A 17,329-nucleotide genomic window follows, 5' to 3' on the forward strand; every position below is an offset into this window, starting at 1 on the left:
TTAGATTGTAGTTGCCGTATTGTAACATTGACTATTTAATTTAATGACTCATTAATTGACAGGCATCTGCAAATCTGTCACCGCCATAAAACTTATTTTCCACTACACCTCTGTTGCTGTATTTTCGAGTATATTAACGTTTATCGGACTAAATGGTAATTTTTTTATTCGTTGCATTCGTATAATCAAAAGTCATTTCGAATATATATATATGTGATAGTCTGTGTAGTGGTGTTATTAAGGTTATAAGAAGTAAAAAAAAATAGGCTATAAAAAATATATGTTGGTAGATTCTCAGACCTGCCCGATGGGCACTCAAAATTTCATACAAATCGATTCAGCATTTTATATATTAGATATATTCTTACAAGCCGACTGTCTAATTTGAAAACCTTAGATCCAATCGAATAATCTTTTAAGATTTTATTTTATTAGACGGACTGACTTGACTTGACTTGGATAATAAATAATACGCGTTGACAGAACGCTGCGCGAGCGCCAAAATCGCGCCGAACTACACCATTCCGCCCGGGTCAGTGTGCCACGGTTAGTCTTTAGTCTAGGCTTGATAATTGCTCCAAGTACTACACGTAAAATAATACGCACGGGGAGAACGCTGCGCGAGGGCCGAACGCATGCCGAACTTAGGCGAACATTTTGTCTCATTTCACACTCATCACATTTCACAAATTTAACTCAAAAGTCTTGGTTACCCTGTCATATTTCAAAAAAAAAAAACATTTCTCAAAATATGTCATTGTCAAAGTACAAATGGTATGATAGACTAGAGCTATTCCAAAGACCTATTCACAATTTTGCAATCAATATTGAATTTTTTTGAAATTTGATTCAATAAATTCTGAATCTTTCAGCAAAGTATTTTTGGCCTTTCAAACCTTTTCCACATCACTTTTACTCGTGACATTCATTACGTTATCGAAAACTACCTTATATCATTAAAATGGTAAGTGTTTTTTTTTTATTTTGATCTAATGAGTTATCGAGAGTTAAGTCAAGCATCTCTTCATCATTATTAAATGCATATTATTTAAAAATTAAATCATAAAATATGATTACTTTTATTATAAACATTATATTTCAATATTAATACTCATGTGGTACCATTAGTAGTTGAAATTGTAGCTATGTGAAGCTTTGTAACTTTAATAATAGTAAAAGTCATAAGGCTAAAATTTCAGCAACTAAAATTATAACACCTTAGTATGTAAAATTTAATTCATTACTAAGCATGATTTAATGTTCATTCATTATATATATAGTGTTGATAATGTTAATAGCAGTGTAGATGTAACTGTATAATAATTATTGCTGTGTTTGCAATTTTATACTGTGAAAACCAGTTAGCTGTTTTTTGTCAGTTGTGACTCACTCACTACTGTATTAATCCTCTTCATTTTTAAAATGTTTCATCTGGAAAGTCTACAATGGATAGCCTATCTATTACATTGTTTATTTTTTACTTTGTCAGTGAACAGGAAAAGCAATATTGCAAATAGCTTTTAGTGTTATTCTTAAGAATGAAAGAGTCAGATGACGAATCATAATGTTTAATCAGTGATTTCATGTTTTGTCATAAAACATCAAATTAGAATATTTCACAAAAGCTGTAATTCACATAACTTCAAATTCATTTTTTTTTTAAAATTGGATTTGATATCACTTATTGTAAGTCAAAACTATGTCCCATTTGAAAAAGTATGCCTCTGACCTGTGAAAAATGGGATCAAGAAATTCAGCGGGCTTCTTTATTCTCTCAAAAATATGGTTACAATAAAATAAAATGTGATATTATTTAGTTGTAGTAGTAGAGTAATCTGCTTGGACCATTTCTCTGTCTGACTGACCCGTTGCTGTACAGCAAATGACCTGACCATCTCCATTTTTGCTGGTCAACCTTGACTTTTGTTCTTTGCCGGATGACTGAGTTATGGTTATTTTACTATCCAAATATTTGTCTTCAAACAATTCAACATGAAGCTCGCCACTCGCCAAACTCTAGCATGAGTCTTGTGTCAGAGATTAGTGATCAATTTATATCAAACCCACATCAAGTTATCTAGCTATCAACTTAAACAAATAAGCTTTATTGACTATGACAGAAGGTGATCTAAAATCATGTCTGCAGCAAGATTCGGACACTATATTGTGCCAAACCAATTTATCATAGCAAGGATGAAGAAAGTTTATGTGAAAATAATCTAGTCAGTAGCAAGTGTAACACAAATCAAGAAACTTGCAACATCAAGTGGTACTATTTGAACCAAATAAATACCTATTTTTATTTATGTTGCCGACAAATGCTAAGTGAAGCTACTGTGTGAAGATCGGATTTCACTGCTGCAGTTATTATATGCCAGACTATTGACAACAATTCAATGTTGTATTATAAAGTTCAAGGTTTTACGGACTACGGACACTTACAAGCAAGAGGCGAGTTATCTGCAAATCCTCAGGTATCTAAACCTTCTCTGATCATTCATCTCATAAACGTATTGATACCTATAGCACCCACTAGCAACTCTAATAACTCTAAGAACCTCATTCACCGTGTCCAAGTAAAGTTGTGATTAGTAACTTCTCAATTAATGTTAATTGGAAGCTACATGTTATGAGTATCTTTTGCCAATTTCACAAGCGAAAATTATGTCTTGAGTAACTACTGATTGGTTAAGTGAGTAATAAATCTATAACACGTCATATTCGTTCAATTTCACGTCAAATATCACTTGTCAAACGTCATTGCAGATTGTCATTTATGATTCTGTTAAATGTTGAGCGTTCATTTCACTGTTTAGCTCCAGATGTTTGTTTCTGGAAATAGTTTAATACAGTTTTTGTCATTTGGTGGTTACTTGTGTGAATATCATTATTATGGATGAAATTAAAAGAGAGAGAAGTGCATACATTACATGAGAGGGATATTTTGGTATTATTAAATAGAAATATGGTGTTATCTTGGAATTTAAATATACGCATACTTGGTATTTGTTCCATGTAATAATAATCTTAACTCGTCCAATTGATGATCAATCAAATCGAATAAATCCATATCTAATAATTTATTGTTATGCTACCTCTGAAAAGATGCACAAAACAACAAATGATAATAATAGTAGGCACATAATATCATGCAACTGTCAAGTATCCGTGCTAATTGGCAGAAGATGTGGGAAGTTAGTTACGGGACAGTTAATCTTAAGATTAGTGTTACTTTAAGGTCGTGAAATTCGCATGTTATATTACTATTGATTTTACTCAGTGATTAGCTTACTTGATAGTTTACTTGAATGTGGTGAAAGAGGGCCTAAAGATTATATCAGCTTACATGGAAAACAGCTGATTCAGATTAAAGGATAGAAGAGATGCAAAAGATTGTGGCATTGTACAATGGAGTCAACATTCATCATTATACAGTAACATACATCATTGTCGGCGTCATCATAATAGCAGCAGCTCCACATAGTATTGTACTTGCCAGCGGTTTACGAGTACTTATGATTTTATTAATTAGTTCGCACGAAAGCAACAAGGCGATTGTGCGTGCTCACGCCATCATTAACCATAAAATCATTGATCAATATAAAAAAATAATTATAATATAATAATTTTAATCAGTCGAGTGTTAATTTAATATCAATAAAATCAAGTAGCATTTATCAATTATCACGAAAGGAGTGTAGTGTCAAACAAGGACCGTATATTGTAGTTACCTTTAAATAAATCGAAATCACATCGCATTCGCATTCTATTTTACATAATTTGTAATTTCCCCTTTTTGTGTTTGCCTACGTGACCGGTCACCGAAGCATTGTTTCGCTAATACCTAACGCTACCGCATAATACTTACGCATTCGATCAAAACTAATGGAATGGCTCGAAGGACCAAAACTAAATGGTGGATCTGGTTCTATGATCACCAGATGCGGATGCAAAGATTTGTGGACTGTATGTTGTGGAATGATTTTTAATGCATGAATAAGGAGGATTGATGAAAGGAGCAATCGCACTAACCTAGAATATCACAGGGATTGCAGATGGTATGCTCGTACGCAGATGTAGCTGCAATCGTCTGTTGTCCGGGAACTGTGCGTTTCCTTCCCACGACACTATAGGTATCTATATATAAGTGGAATCATTACTACTATAATCTCATACTATCACTAGTAAATGCGGTAATGCGGCGAGTTAATCCACGCAGTTCCCCAACCAACGATGGATCCCCATCCACGAGGATGCGTTGGTTTGCCGTGCCGTGCGATTGGTGACGAGAGCACTTGCGTATACAGCGGCGACCGAAAGAAGACTAATTAGTAGCGGTTCTTCCGGCTATGAATACCTTCAGTCAAATGCGAATGATGTCGATATATGTAATAGTGCGCTTGCGGGAAAGTGAGGGAAGATGAATGAAGATAATGAATATGAATATAAGTTAACTGTCGCGAATATTAACTTTAATTTGTACTTAGATAAAGAACACTTTAAATTATTATTAGTCAATGCTGTGCATTTCTCTTATAGTACTGATAAATATAACATTATTATGTTAAGTTTATACTTGTAAATGTATAAATGTGTATTCTGTTGAAGTAATAAAATACACTATTATGAAAACCGTTCAAAATTACAACAAACTAAGAGAACTTTTACAATATTATGTTACCACCTACCGGGATTCGAACCCAGGACCTCTAGCTTAGTAGGTAGGATCGCTAACCACTCGGCTAACAGATCGTTAATTTGGTGAAGGCGAATTTTGCTAAGATAAAAATAAAAGTAGCTGCAGGCTGGTAGGCTTTTGGAATTGACCCCCTATGATGGGGTATTTATGTCGATGAAAAAGTTTATAGTTACTACTGCAAAAGTTTTATTACTGCATGTCGGGACACATTGTATATAAAAAAGAAGAAAGTGCCGAGAATAGAACCCTGCGGAGGTTTGGGCATCTGTCAAGTAAAGACAGATGCCCAAACCTGTCGTATGGTCCTGGAAACACCGCACAAGGAAGCTCGTTCGACAGCTTGGTTGTACGTGGAATAAAGTTTCTTGAAAATCGCACCGTAGAGGACCGCCTCACATCCAGATGATGGGGATGATATGCTAATTTCTGGCGTGTCGTGCGAAGGTTGAATTCGGCGGCAGGGGTCAGGTCAAACAGCTCTTCGGAACACTCCCGTGATAAATGCGGTAGAAGAGACACAATGACGCAATGTCTCTACACAACGCCAAGTGATCTAGCCGTTAACAGAGCACTGGGTCCCCGGCTTGAAGTATTACCGTGCTCTATTACCGACGTCTAGCTTCTTCGAAGCCAATTTGGCTTTGCTTCCAGATGCCCGCGGAATTGGCAATCGCTCGTGATTTCGTGGCCCAGTATTCCGTTACTAGGCAAGACTAAGAGAAGTGTTGTTGAAGTATGTAATGTATTGTGAGGGAAGGGTTAGGATGTACAGGTATCCACGGGCTATTCTCTGACATTCGACGTCTCCTCGGTGACCCCAGGTGTTTCGCCCGGTATGTGGCCATACTTCTGCACTCCAAGATGTTGTGTGGGGCCGTTTCTTCTGCTTGCACAGAAGACAGAAATTGAAAATATTCGACAAATATACCTGAACTTTGTCTTACTTACTTTGTACTCAGAATATGGATTCGGTTTGTAATTGGTTTTCACAGTATAACCGCTACATACTTAGTCTGGCGATAAATACTGAGTTATACATTTTCATTGAAAAATAAACAACATATTACATTTGAATTTGGAATCTGTCATTTTTATGTGATTGGTCATTGAGTTTTCTCATTTTGCCGCCAATACATTGTACAATATTTTGCGATATTAAAATGGAGTGGGGGGATAAAGAGAACCGAATCGCTAGTGATTGCATTACACGAAGTAGTCATACCTACTAGCTAGCCAATTGCAATTTTTAAAACTCCATACGCTTGGTATTAGTAAAATGTTTGTGTACCGGGCTATTAATAGGTACAATGAGACCTCCCCTGTTTTTGATAGAAAAAGATCTGGACGTCCACGTAGGTAGTGGTCGAAAAAAGTAGTCAAAACTAATCAGTCAAAAATAATAGACGTACTGGTCATTTCTTAACTGATAATTTAAGAAGGAATAGGGTGGTAAAATCGAAACATCTACTGAAGCGGTACGCAAAGGGAGGCCATAGAAAAAATTTGTTTACGGATGAGATTTTTTTTTACAATTGAGCAACATTTTAACAAACACAATGACCGTATTTATGCTCAAATCTTTGAGGAAGCTTCCCAATTTGTCGACAGAGTACAACGTGGGCACTATCCGACTTCAGTGATGGTTTGGGGTATTAGCTATGAAGGAATGACTGAGCCAAACTTTTGTGAAAAAGGTATAAAAAAATCGGTACAAGTGTATCAAGGTACCATTCTTGAGAAGGTAGTGAAGCCCCTTAACAACACCATGTTCAATAACCAAGAATGGTCCTTCCAGCAAGACTCGGCGCCGGATTATAAAGCTACGCAGTCTTGGTTGGAAACGAACGTTTCGGACTTCTTCAGAGCTGAAGACTGGCCGTCGTCTAGTCCCGATCTTAATCCGCTGGATTATGATGAGTGTACGGCTTGCTCTAAACACCATGATAACTTGGAGTCCCTAAAACAATCCGTATGATTGGCAGTGAAGAATTTTCCCATGGAAAGACTGCGTGTTTCTATTGATATCTGGCCTCAACGTTTAATGGACTATACAGTGATAAAGCCAATGGAGACCACTTCGAATAAGCTATTTATATTTTAAATTGTTCTATATTTATGTATTAAACTATCACACTGTAAGTGTAAATGTTATTGGCAATAGAAAATTTTCTGTTTCAGTATTTATGGCAAGACTAAGTAATAATGTATTTGATGAGCTGTACTAAGTATAGAACCATTACTATGATACGTGTGTTTGTCTTTCAGGGAAATGATAATTCAATTCCGATGGAACTGTGTTCAAACTGTGAGTATGAGTGGCTTTATAATATTATTACCTTCTGTATTAACTATCTCATTATACTAACCACTTGTTTAATTTATCTTTCTGCTCTCTTATTGATTTAAAGATTTTGTTTCATTTGAGAGACTCTTGGGAGAGGCGGGCACGATATTACATGTCAGTAGTGCTACCTACCGAGCGGGTCTATTGTGTTTGCGGAACTACATTGTAACAGACATACATAATGTCAAAATGATATTGCAAATGCTACATAACGAGTAGCCCCATGGCACCTCTCTCAGCCCATTGCAAGTTTACAGTGTTTTATGTCCGACTGTCGAGTACCAACCTGTTAGTGGACTGTTGCAATACAGTTCTGCCACATGTCTATTATAACCTGGTTTAGTTAGTAAGTTAGCAAGATCTGTGTGAGGTAATGGTGGGTTTGTTTCAGCTCGTGTTAACTGCATTGATTTTAAAGTGGAGAACTGTGAGTGTCACCGCGTCACTTACACACGTCACGCTCTCGCCTCATACTCGTACCACAATGCGCATACATTCAATATATCGCTAGACTCACGTGTGCTGCTATTTACAATGACAATTATGATTGTCTTATTCAATACAATGGTGATGTCTAGGTTTTTAGAAAATTTGTCTAAAAAAAATTTCAACAAATAATTTGGATTTATGTGAATTTTATTTGGTGTTTCAAGCATGAGCTGATGCAATAGTGGTTGTTTATAGTTTGTAAAAATGACGACATGATATCTATTGTGTGTAAGTACATATTATGAAGAGACAGTTTCAATAATTTTATAAAAGTTATGGAGCTATGCGAACACACCAAGATCACCGCGGAGCCCGCGCCGTTCCACTCAGTGGCTCATTTACACAATGGGCCCTGAAACACAAGTTTTAATATTTTAAACAATTTGTTATGTTTTTACAGTCATAATCCTCATTTCTAGGTTAAATACATAAATAAAATTTGAAAACAAAATTTTATGAACGATGCGGGACTCGAACTCACAACCTCTCGCGTTCCGTGCTGCCTGAACTTGTTGAAATTGTCTCGTTCATTAAATGTTAATTCGGTTAAACAGATTGTTGCCGCGTGACGACGGTATGAGAGATGAGACGATGTAGTTTCTGTAATCGGTTTATGTTGTATGTTGTACAATAATACACAATAGCAGTAATATGCATTGGCTTTGATTCATCCGCGTCGGGAGGTGTAGCGATGTCCCTCTCCCCACCTCATGTCACCTCATAGAAACATGGCGATCTAGCGGGTTGATCTGTCGTAGCGTACTGCGTAGGACTAGTTGGCTTTGTGCACGATCCGTCTGCGCGGTAGAGGCTTGTGTGTGATACTAGTAGATTGTGTGTGTACCCGGTACCTGGTCCCCGGTACCTGTAACTCGACTGGCCCGGCCGGTACCTCTATCTCCCCACAGAGAGGCGGCCGTCTATTTTCGGACAAGACTTTTAAGCACAGTTGGGCTCTCATAGTAACAATATCACGAATTTTATTTTTGAATTAATAACATAAATATATTGAAATGAAACATGGGCGTGGCGAGGCGTGGTCTCTGTATTATATTTTGAAAATAAATCTTATATATTTGAAATTATTTCATCTTATGCCTTGTTGTCAATTTTACTTATACATACTAGTACATTCTATTTAAATAGCTTAATTTTTAAGTTTAATATTTGATGTTACTCTGAGGAAAGTACTCAGATTTACTTGATTATAAAATCTGCTTTACTTGAATGTAAATCTCCAAAACCTACAATTGGTAAATTCATCAGTTATTCGCACTTCCCAGACAGATTTGTTAAATATAATATGTTGGTGTGTAGTGATATTCATCTCCCGTCCTCGGCTGTAACTTATCGAGTATAGATCTCCTCACGAGTTCTGATATCTGCCCTCGATATACAACTCTGAGCACTGCCAGCCACACCGGACTGGTTCAGCAATATTTAAATGTTATCAGTTAGATGTTAAACGCGTCCTCCACCGATGAATCGGCACCCCCTAATCACTCGGCTGAACGACCGGGTTATTTGCTTATACGGAACCCTGCTAAAACCATTTCGACAAGTATTTCACCTCTACTCGAGGCATCCCCAGCAGTAGTGAAATCGCCGCACTCTGGAGCCACTCGCTAATTAACGCCTAATTGAATACATTTGTCTGATTCATCAGTATTGTATTCCATGTGTCATGTGTTTCGTGTGTGACAGTCGACGCGGACGAGATCCGGCGGCTGGGGAAGCGGTTCCGCAAGCTGGACCTGGACAACTCGGGCGCGCTCTCCATCGACGAGTTCATGTCGCTGCCCGAGCTACAGCAGAACCCGCTGGTGCAACGCGTCATCGACATCTTCGACGCGGACGGCAACGGTGAGGTGAGTCAGACAACTTATATGTGATAGCATGTAATGGTGAAATCATGATATACCGTCATTCAATAGTACAGTGCCACTATGCCTGAAATATCGCCTGTATATTGTTTGTGCGAGTTTGCTCTTTATGACACTTAGTGTGTCGTTCGACCAATAGAGTTTAAAGTTGTGGCCGTGTTGCCAGGCGGGTCGTTCCCTTCGCTAAAATAAGACGAGGGAAGTGATGGCCAGTCCGTGGGTCATTATTGTGAAGGGGCGCCACTCGGGCTCGGCAATGTCCTCTGTATTTATTTACAGTTTGTGTTTATTGAATATGGATCAATGTACTGAATTGTAGCTCTAGAGATTTTATGATTTATTTCTTTTTAAATTAGCTAGCTGCATACAAGCTAGTCGAAATGTTTGATTTTATAAATATTTGGTAAATGTTATTATAATTATTGATATAAAATGACTTTCTATTGTTTTTCTTTCTCCGAAAAGCATAATATAACCAAGTATTATTATTAACCTGGACATGGTCCCCGTGTCGAGAACCTCGTCCTTTCCCTGGTTGGTATTGAGTGAACCACTTGTAATTCAGAGAAGAAGACGAAGCTGCACCAGATAGGTATTATATATGACAGGTGACCGTTACAGGTGGACTTTAAGGAGTTCATCCAGGGCGTGTCTCAGTTCAGCGTGAAGGGCGACAAGCTATCCAAGCTGCGGTTCGCGTTCCGAATCTACGACATGGACAACGACGGTTTCATATCCAACGGAGAGCTGTTCCAGGTAATAGCAATAATGATTTACAACAACCGACGAGTATTACGGTCTCTCTGTGGCGTTACTTGCCGCCTATATGTTATTGATTTATCATCATCATCATCGTTTCAGCCGGAAGACGTCCACTGCTGGACAAAGGCTTCCACCAAAGATCGCCATGACGATCGATTCTGCGCTGTCCTCATCCAACCTATACCGGCGATCTATACCAGATCGTCGGTCCATCTTGTGGGGGGCCTACCAACACTTCGTCTTCCGGTATGTGGTCGCCATTCGAGGTCTTACTGCCCCAGCGGCCATCTGTCGGTTGAGTTATGTGCCCTGCCCATTGCCACTTCTGTTTCGCAACCATCTGGGCTATGACGGTGACTTTGGTTCTCCTACGGATCTCCTCATTTTATTTTGGACGAGAGATTTTACGGAGCTTCCCGAACGCTGCCCATCCAAGTTGGATTGACCTCTTTCCCGAAATTTTACGGGAGTAGGTGGGCATTAGAAATGATATTCGTCTTGTCCATGTTGATTTTGGTTCCACTCCTGGGAGGCTGTATTGAGGCCATAGCGCATATGTCTTAATTCTTCCATGGTCTCCGCCATGATTACTACACGATATCATTATCGGAATCATGGCGGATTTCGCGCCGTCCAGATCTCAATCGAACCAAAGTTTTTTTTCATAGTCCACGAACGCCATGCATGGTGGAGTATAACATACTCCTCCGTCTTCTCTATAACCTGCCGCAGTATATGTATGAGGTCTATGGCGCTAAAGCCTTTTCAGAATTCGGTTTGTTCGGGAGGCTGGATGTCGTCGAATAATAATACTTTGGAGTCTTGGTTGCGTTATATGGCCGCCTTCACACAATCTGTGTTATGGCGGCGTATATCGCGAGTCAACGACTTGGAGATCTGTCTATTTTGCTGCCTCTACTGGTATGCACCGTCCTGGAACTGAAGGGCCATTTGGCGTCTTACTTCAATCAATTTCTGGGAGAGAGTTTGACATTTTCCCGGTAATTTTTTAACGGGTGGCCTTAGAGAACTTAGACCCTGCCGTTTAAACAGCTGCCACGAACCTATTAATATACTCGACCATGTCAACGCAGTCACCGAAGCATTCGAAGCGGTTTTACAATTCGAGTTGAAAGTTTCCGCGTTTTAGTTCTGGATGGGTGCAGGACGGAGCGTAGACTTTACGAGCCGCTCCAGTTTTGGATTGATATTCAATGTGCTTCTTACAATGCGGTGATAACTCCCAAGTTTTCACTGAGTTGATCACAGACACATCATTGAATATAATATGTCGTTTGGTCAACATAATAAAGTCAATCTCATTTTTGGTGGCACCATCGAGCTGATCCAAGACCATTTGCGTTGTTCTAGCTTCAAGAAGAAGGAGTTCAACATATAGAGATCCTCCTTCTCCAAAGTCAGCCAGCATCTGGCCTCGGGCGTTCCGATTTCCATTACCAAATTGCCCCCACTCTCAACTCATCGCTGTTACGTTTGCCCAGTTTTGCGTTGCGGGTCTTAGGATTGTGAATGGTTGTTTAGGTGTCCTTATACATGGCCTCCACTACGTCGTCTGAGTGTGTTGAAGTTGGAGCGTAAACCTGACCTTCATCGAATACCGATCAGTAATTCTGCGTATAGGTACACTACCCTTTTCGACACGCTCCTCACCTCTGTTTCGTTGCTGACGAGAGACTTGAGCACGAGGAACCCGACACCACCCTGGGACAGTTGGTCGCCCTCCCGGAATTAGAGCAGGTGTCCTCACTTTGTCTTCGGACCTCAGATAACCCCACTATATCCCATCGTAGTCTGCTCAAACCTTCCTCCAATTCCTCAAACTTCTCGACGGACCACAGAGAGTGTAAGAAAAAGGCATAAAAGGCATTTATTTTCTCAAAATTGATACTTTTAGAATTCTTTTTGATGTTATTTCTTATACTACTAGATTCTTCTACCGCTTCGGAAACAAATGGCGCTGAGAGAGAAGAAGCGGCGCAAGAAACTCTCCCAGCATTCTTTTTTTGCGCTCTTTTCAATAAAAAATGTATAATATGTTGCCAGGGCCAATGGTCTTCGTTGTCGAACCTGGGGATTCTTAGCACCCCCTGCCCTGTCGCTTATGTGGCTGCTACTGCGGCCACGACGAGCGGGTCCGCCGGGGACCGGGGGCCGGAGCCTTACAGTTTCTGTCATGTTTTTTCTGGGATTTTTTTACCATAATCGCCACGCTTGGCCAGCGAGATAGCGATTACAGTAGATGTTCTGCCAGGTATCTACAACTAAACTGTGATATGAGCTTACTTGCGTGGTGTTTTCATGAGAATACAACATGGGCAATACCTTCAAATAACGCTTTATTTACTATAACGAGACACGGGGACGGGGTTCCTAAAAGATCGAGACGCACATGTGATTTCAATAATTTAAAACGACGCAAATTCAATAATTTAAAAAAAAATCCAGGGTGTTCATCAACAGGTACAACACCCTGGTTCCAGCTTACCTTTGAATTTTGGGACACTTGTATAAACACTCTATGACTGTTAAACTAGTCTAGTCGATATGTATTATTTTCAAAATCGGAACGCATCTATGTTGTCCGGTGCTGCCTGAGAAGCGTCCACGACTGACGTTTGGGTACATTATGGCATTACTTGGTAATAAAATGTCTATTTAATTTTACTATTTTTATAAACTGTCTGATTGACTACGGCGCAGGTGTTGAAGATGATGGTCGGCAACAACCTGAAGGACACGCAGCTGCAGCAGATAGTGGACAAGACGATCCTGTTCGCCGACAAGGACGAGGACGGCAAGATCTCGTTCGAGGAGTTCTGCAACGTGGTGGGCAACACCGACATCCACAAGAAGATGGTGGTGGACGTGTAGACGACCCGCTCGCCCAGCCTCGCTCGCTCAGTTACCTCTTCTATATCAATTGATACCATGTTCCGAGTCTGGCCGCGAGCGAGCCGCCCACTCACTTATAGTTCCACCCGTCACTAACACTCACAAGTTACATTACAGAGCTCGTTTTCAAAATAACACTACACTCAATATCCTACCAAAATCGGGAAGTGCCCTTTGGCACTAGATCTTTCATATTCACCATAATCGAAAGTGCCGTACGGCACACTACGCCCTGACCAAGAACCCTCATTTTGTTTATATGATAGTTTATTTTGCATGGTCTTAAAGCTTGTTTCAATAGCTTTCTTATACATTATCTCATATCATCCTAATTATAAGCAGTCTATTAATACACCGGCCGCTGCGCGCGCGCCAAATTCGCGCCGATCTATGACATACCGCGGCGCGGGGGCACTTGCCGCTCACGGAAGGATATTTGTGTATGTGGCAACGTGTAGGTTCCGTAGTAGAGGCAACGGCGTTACTTAACATAATATAATATAAGAAGAAGTTATAGATCCTGTGTTACTGTACACAAGTTATTTGCAAAGAGATAAATATTATATTAAATATTAGTCAACCATTTTTATGATTTGTTGTGGTAATATTAATTTGTATTGTTATTTAGTGTTTTATATTTATTTTTTAAGGTGTCGGCCTGCATTCAGTAGATTATGGTAGATATAGTGATGAGGGTAGAATATCAAGTCATCATTTTGTAGTTTATTGGAGTGAAACAGTACAATTTAACGTACAAAATATGTAAGGGGCCTTCTACTAACTTAAAATATGTTACTTTGTATGGTGCCGGTCGCCGGGCGCGGCTGATGTTTGTTGCTCTGTCACACTCTCTATTCCTCTCCTCGAAATTTCACCATAGTAACAGTAATAACATTTTCATTATTAATAATTACAGAGAGAGTAGTTATTGATGAAGGTAATGCTTGAGTAACAGACTAGAGTTGTACTTCAGTGAGGGATCTTACGATTGTAATGTGGTGACAGATCATCATCACATGCCAGCATTGTCTGTCAAGCTGTCAGGAACCGGCTCTAAGACAGCTCGATTCCACCTCTTTAAATCACCAATATTATCAAGGTGCAATTATCTTTCAAATATGTATATTCAATTTTATGTCACTTATGAAAGTCAAAATTTAAGAAATTAATGGGCGCTAGAAACAGTGATTTATGGTGTATTATCATGGAATGTGGCTGCGGATGCACCAAGTGCCTAGTCCTAGTGTCAGTAGAGGGTAGTGTGTTGCTGCATGTCACATTTAACAATTTATAATTTCCATAACTTATTAATATTAATATTTACAAATTATAGTCATTTTACAGTTTCTATTCTTAACATTTTACAGGTTTTAACTATAATATTTGTGTCCTCAGGTCCTCAACTCCCTCCCGCAGATCAAGTGAGTCCTTCCCTCCCCACCACTGTCCCAGGGCAGTCTGTGCCCACTCCTGCCCCTCTCATACATTTGTATATTTCTGTAATTAAAATATTGCAGACACTACAAAACAGTTTACTCTCGAGATGAATTTCTGGTTTTATTAGTTTTAAGTACAGAATGAGTATTTTATAGTTTTCAATCACTTCCATTTTATTATAAAGTTTTATTTGTCTTTGAAAATTACAAAAACATAGTAATAGTTATAATCTTAACAAATAAAAAGTTTTATCACAGTTAATATTATAAGTTGTATCTTGTCAGTGTTTTAGATATTTGCTAAATAATGTCACACACAGTAATATAATTGACTGGTTGCTCAGTAGCAGTAACCAAGGCAGTTCTGGTCTGACACCCTGCAGAGCTAGTTAAAATGATGCACTAAATTAATTGTCTAGTCACTTAAGTAATTAATGACTGTGCGGTCTTAATGATTTTTTAATTTTGTCTGTATTTCCTTACAACATACATGATGCATAATTATCTGCCAAGGTGCCGGTACAACATGTGCTAAAGTGCCACATGCCACACTTGTCTGCTTAAATAAACTTTTATAGTTGTCAGCGAACATCCTAGTGTGCATGCAATAGTTAAAAGTGCCATTAACTGTATTTACAAAAAGCATTTTATAAGAGTAAAAAAAAACTTTTACAAAGTACACTTATGTATTGATTGATCATATTCAATAGTTACTTACTGTACTTGTGTCTGTATCCAAATCCGTTATAGTGGAGCCACCTAGTGGGGCTCTCACACAATAAGCAGACGATGTGCCTTCTATGAGTGTCCTGTGCTGTGAATGTTACTAAACAAAGCAATACAGTACATTTGTTCAATGTGTAGTGGTGTTGTGTCTATGTTGTATGTCTTGTAATATATATTCATGATATAATGTTGTGCTCGGTTGTTTAATAAGCTGACAATAGTTGTACGGACATCAGCATAACATCCTTCAAAAATTTCTTATGAATGTGCCATCAACCCGATGAGTAGTGTTTGGCTTGAGGTTTGCTATTATATATAATACTATATAAGCTAATGTTTACCTTACTTCAGTAAAAGTTAAACTAATCTTGTCTTCTCATAAAACCAAATATTGTGTAGTGGTAAATTAGTCATAAACAGTACATTCAGTGGTTGTCACCTCACAAGTGATGGATATTATGTTAGATGTAGTCTGATGTTGTGAGTTAAGAACTTCAATACACCACCTGCTCACTTGTATTGTCATCATGTATGTTTGTCTCTTCACAATACAACTGGAACTGATTATAAAATTTTCGAATTTCACAGTTTGTTTATTATTTTGTATATCACCCTAAATCTTTGGTAGAAACATACATATTTGAGAAATAAATAAGCTTACCAATATAATGAAAAGAGTAGATCAATTAAAATGGAAGTGGACAGGTAATATTATAATTAGAAGTAAAGATGAAAAGTAAAGCAAAATGGTTACAAACTAATTGGGAGGAATATAACATAGACATTTTCATTTGGGAGAATTGAATAAAAATTAAAGTAAAATCAATTTACAAATGATTGTTACAAACCCTTGTATCAGTTAGGTGTGTACGGGATGTACTCTGGTAAGCACAGAACAGCAACTATATATAGGAACATTCTGATGACTGTGTTTCTGTTGGTGACAGTTTAACAGAGGGAACATATGCACCATAATACTGTGATCTAAGATAGGAACATGTGTATATAATTTCATCCAATGTTTTATATTAAGCAAAAATTTGAAAAAATAACACTAGAAAAATCATAAGAACTATATTTATTTATTGTATCAACTAACACTAATTAGAAAAGTATGACAGTCACTAGACAAATCGTGTTGCTATTCCTAATAGTTTTGTATAATCTGCACCCTTGGCATGTGTTCTCTGTTTTAGAATAGTCCTTAGTATTGTAGGGATTGGAACATGTATTCTGGTGCCCAGTGGTGTCCCACTATCATCTATCAATACCACATTATTACTATCAAATTTGGGTACTCTTACAGACTGCTTCTGTTTTAGCCCAACTAGAATACCTTTCTTCTTTTCTCCTTTTATAGCAACCATTACCCTATCGCCAATATATCCAACACCTGAAATCAGTAGGGTTATCAATACCTCTATAGCGAAAACTATTACTTAATTGGATACAGGCAACTAAAAATAAAAGATTAAAGTGCAGTAAAAGTTTCAACTCACGTTGTTTATTGTATACACAGATAACTTTCGGCGGTTTCCCTTCAGCCATCGCTCGTTTTCCAATTTCAGAATTATCAACAACCCTCAATCTTGTAAGGAGTCTTACTTCGTTCATACATGCCGTAGTGTGAAATCCTCGCAATGTATTCGTTGCCAATAATCGTCTTAACATTATTCGGTTTTTATTTTTGGTAATTTTTTAATATATAATAATTTTATTAATATTTGGCCATCCAATCCCAATTGATTGCAGTTTATTATTTTGTCAATTCAATAATTACATTTGTAAAATGATAATTTAATTTACTAAAATTTAAAAATATCAATGCGACATGCGTCAGTTTGTGCGTCAGATTAGAAATCAGATGCGTCTTCGATGTCAAAACTTATGTCAATTTGACGTTAACGGATAATGACATTCTTATTATGGCTTAGATACATAGGCATAGATCTACAAATAGACCTAGTCTTGCCGTCTACCTTTCCGGATCGGCGCGCTAAACTGAAACAAAGAAAAAAAATTTTGAAATAATTTTTATTACAAAAATGTGCCTTAACAAACTAAATTCAAAATTGTC

At 38.1% G+C, this 17,329-nt stretch overlaps 1 protein-coding gene across 2 annotated transcripts; it reads left to right on the forward strand.

Moving 5' to 3' along the window:
• Positions 1-779: 779 nt before the first annotated feature.
• Positions 780-15,837, forward strand: LOC126971816 (calcineurin subunit B type 2). 2 transcript variants are annotated; one of them, XM_050818248.1, is made up of 6 exons: positions 780-964; positions 6,965-7,004; positions 7,435-7,470; positions 9,237-9,400; positions 10,037-10,171; positions 12,899-15,837. In XM_050818248.1, exons 1-6 carry the CDS (start codon positions 962-964, stop codon positions 13,067-13,069), a joined length of 549 nt encoding a protein of 182 aa, XP_050674205.1. In that variant the 5' UTR covers positions 780-961; the 3' UTR covers positions 13,070-15,837. The 2 variants fall into 2 exon arrangements, with proteins under 2 accessions (XP_050674205.1, XP_050674206.1); XM_050818249.1 differs by lacking the exon at positions 7,435-7,470.
• Positions 15,838-17,329: the final 1,492 nt, after the last annotated feature.

Source organism: Leptidea sinapis, chromosome 24 (genome assembly GCF_905404315.1).
Source record: "Leptidea sinapis chromosome 24, ilLepSina1.1, whole genome shotgun sequence".
Taxonomy (NCBI): domain Eukaryota; kingdom Metazoa; phylum Arthropoda; class Insecta; order Lepidoptera; family Pieridae; genus Leptidea; species Leptidea sinapis.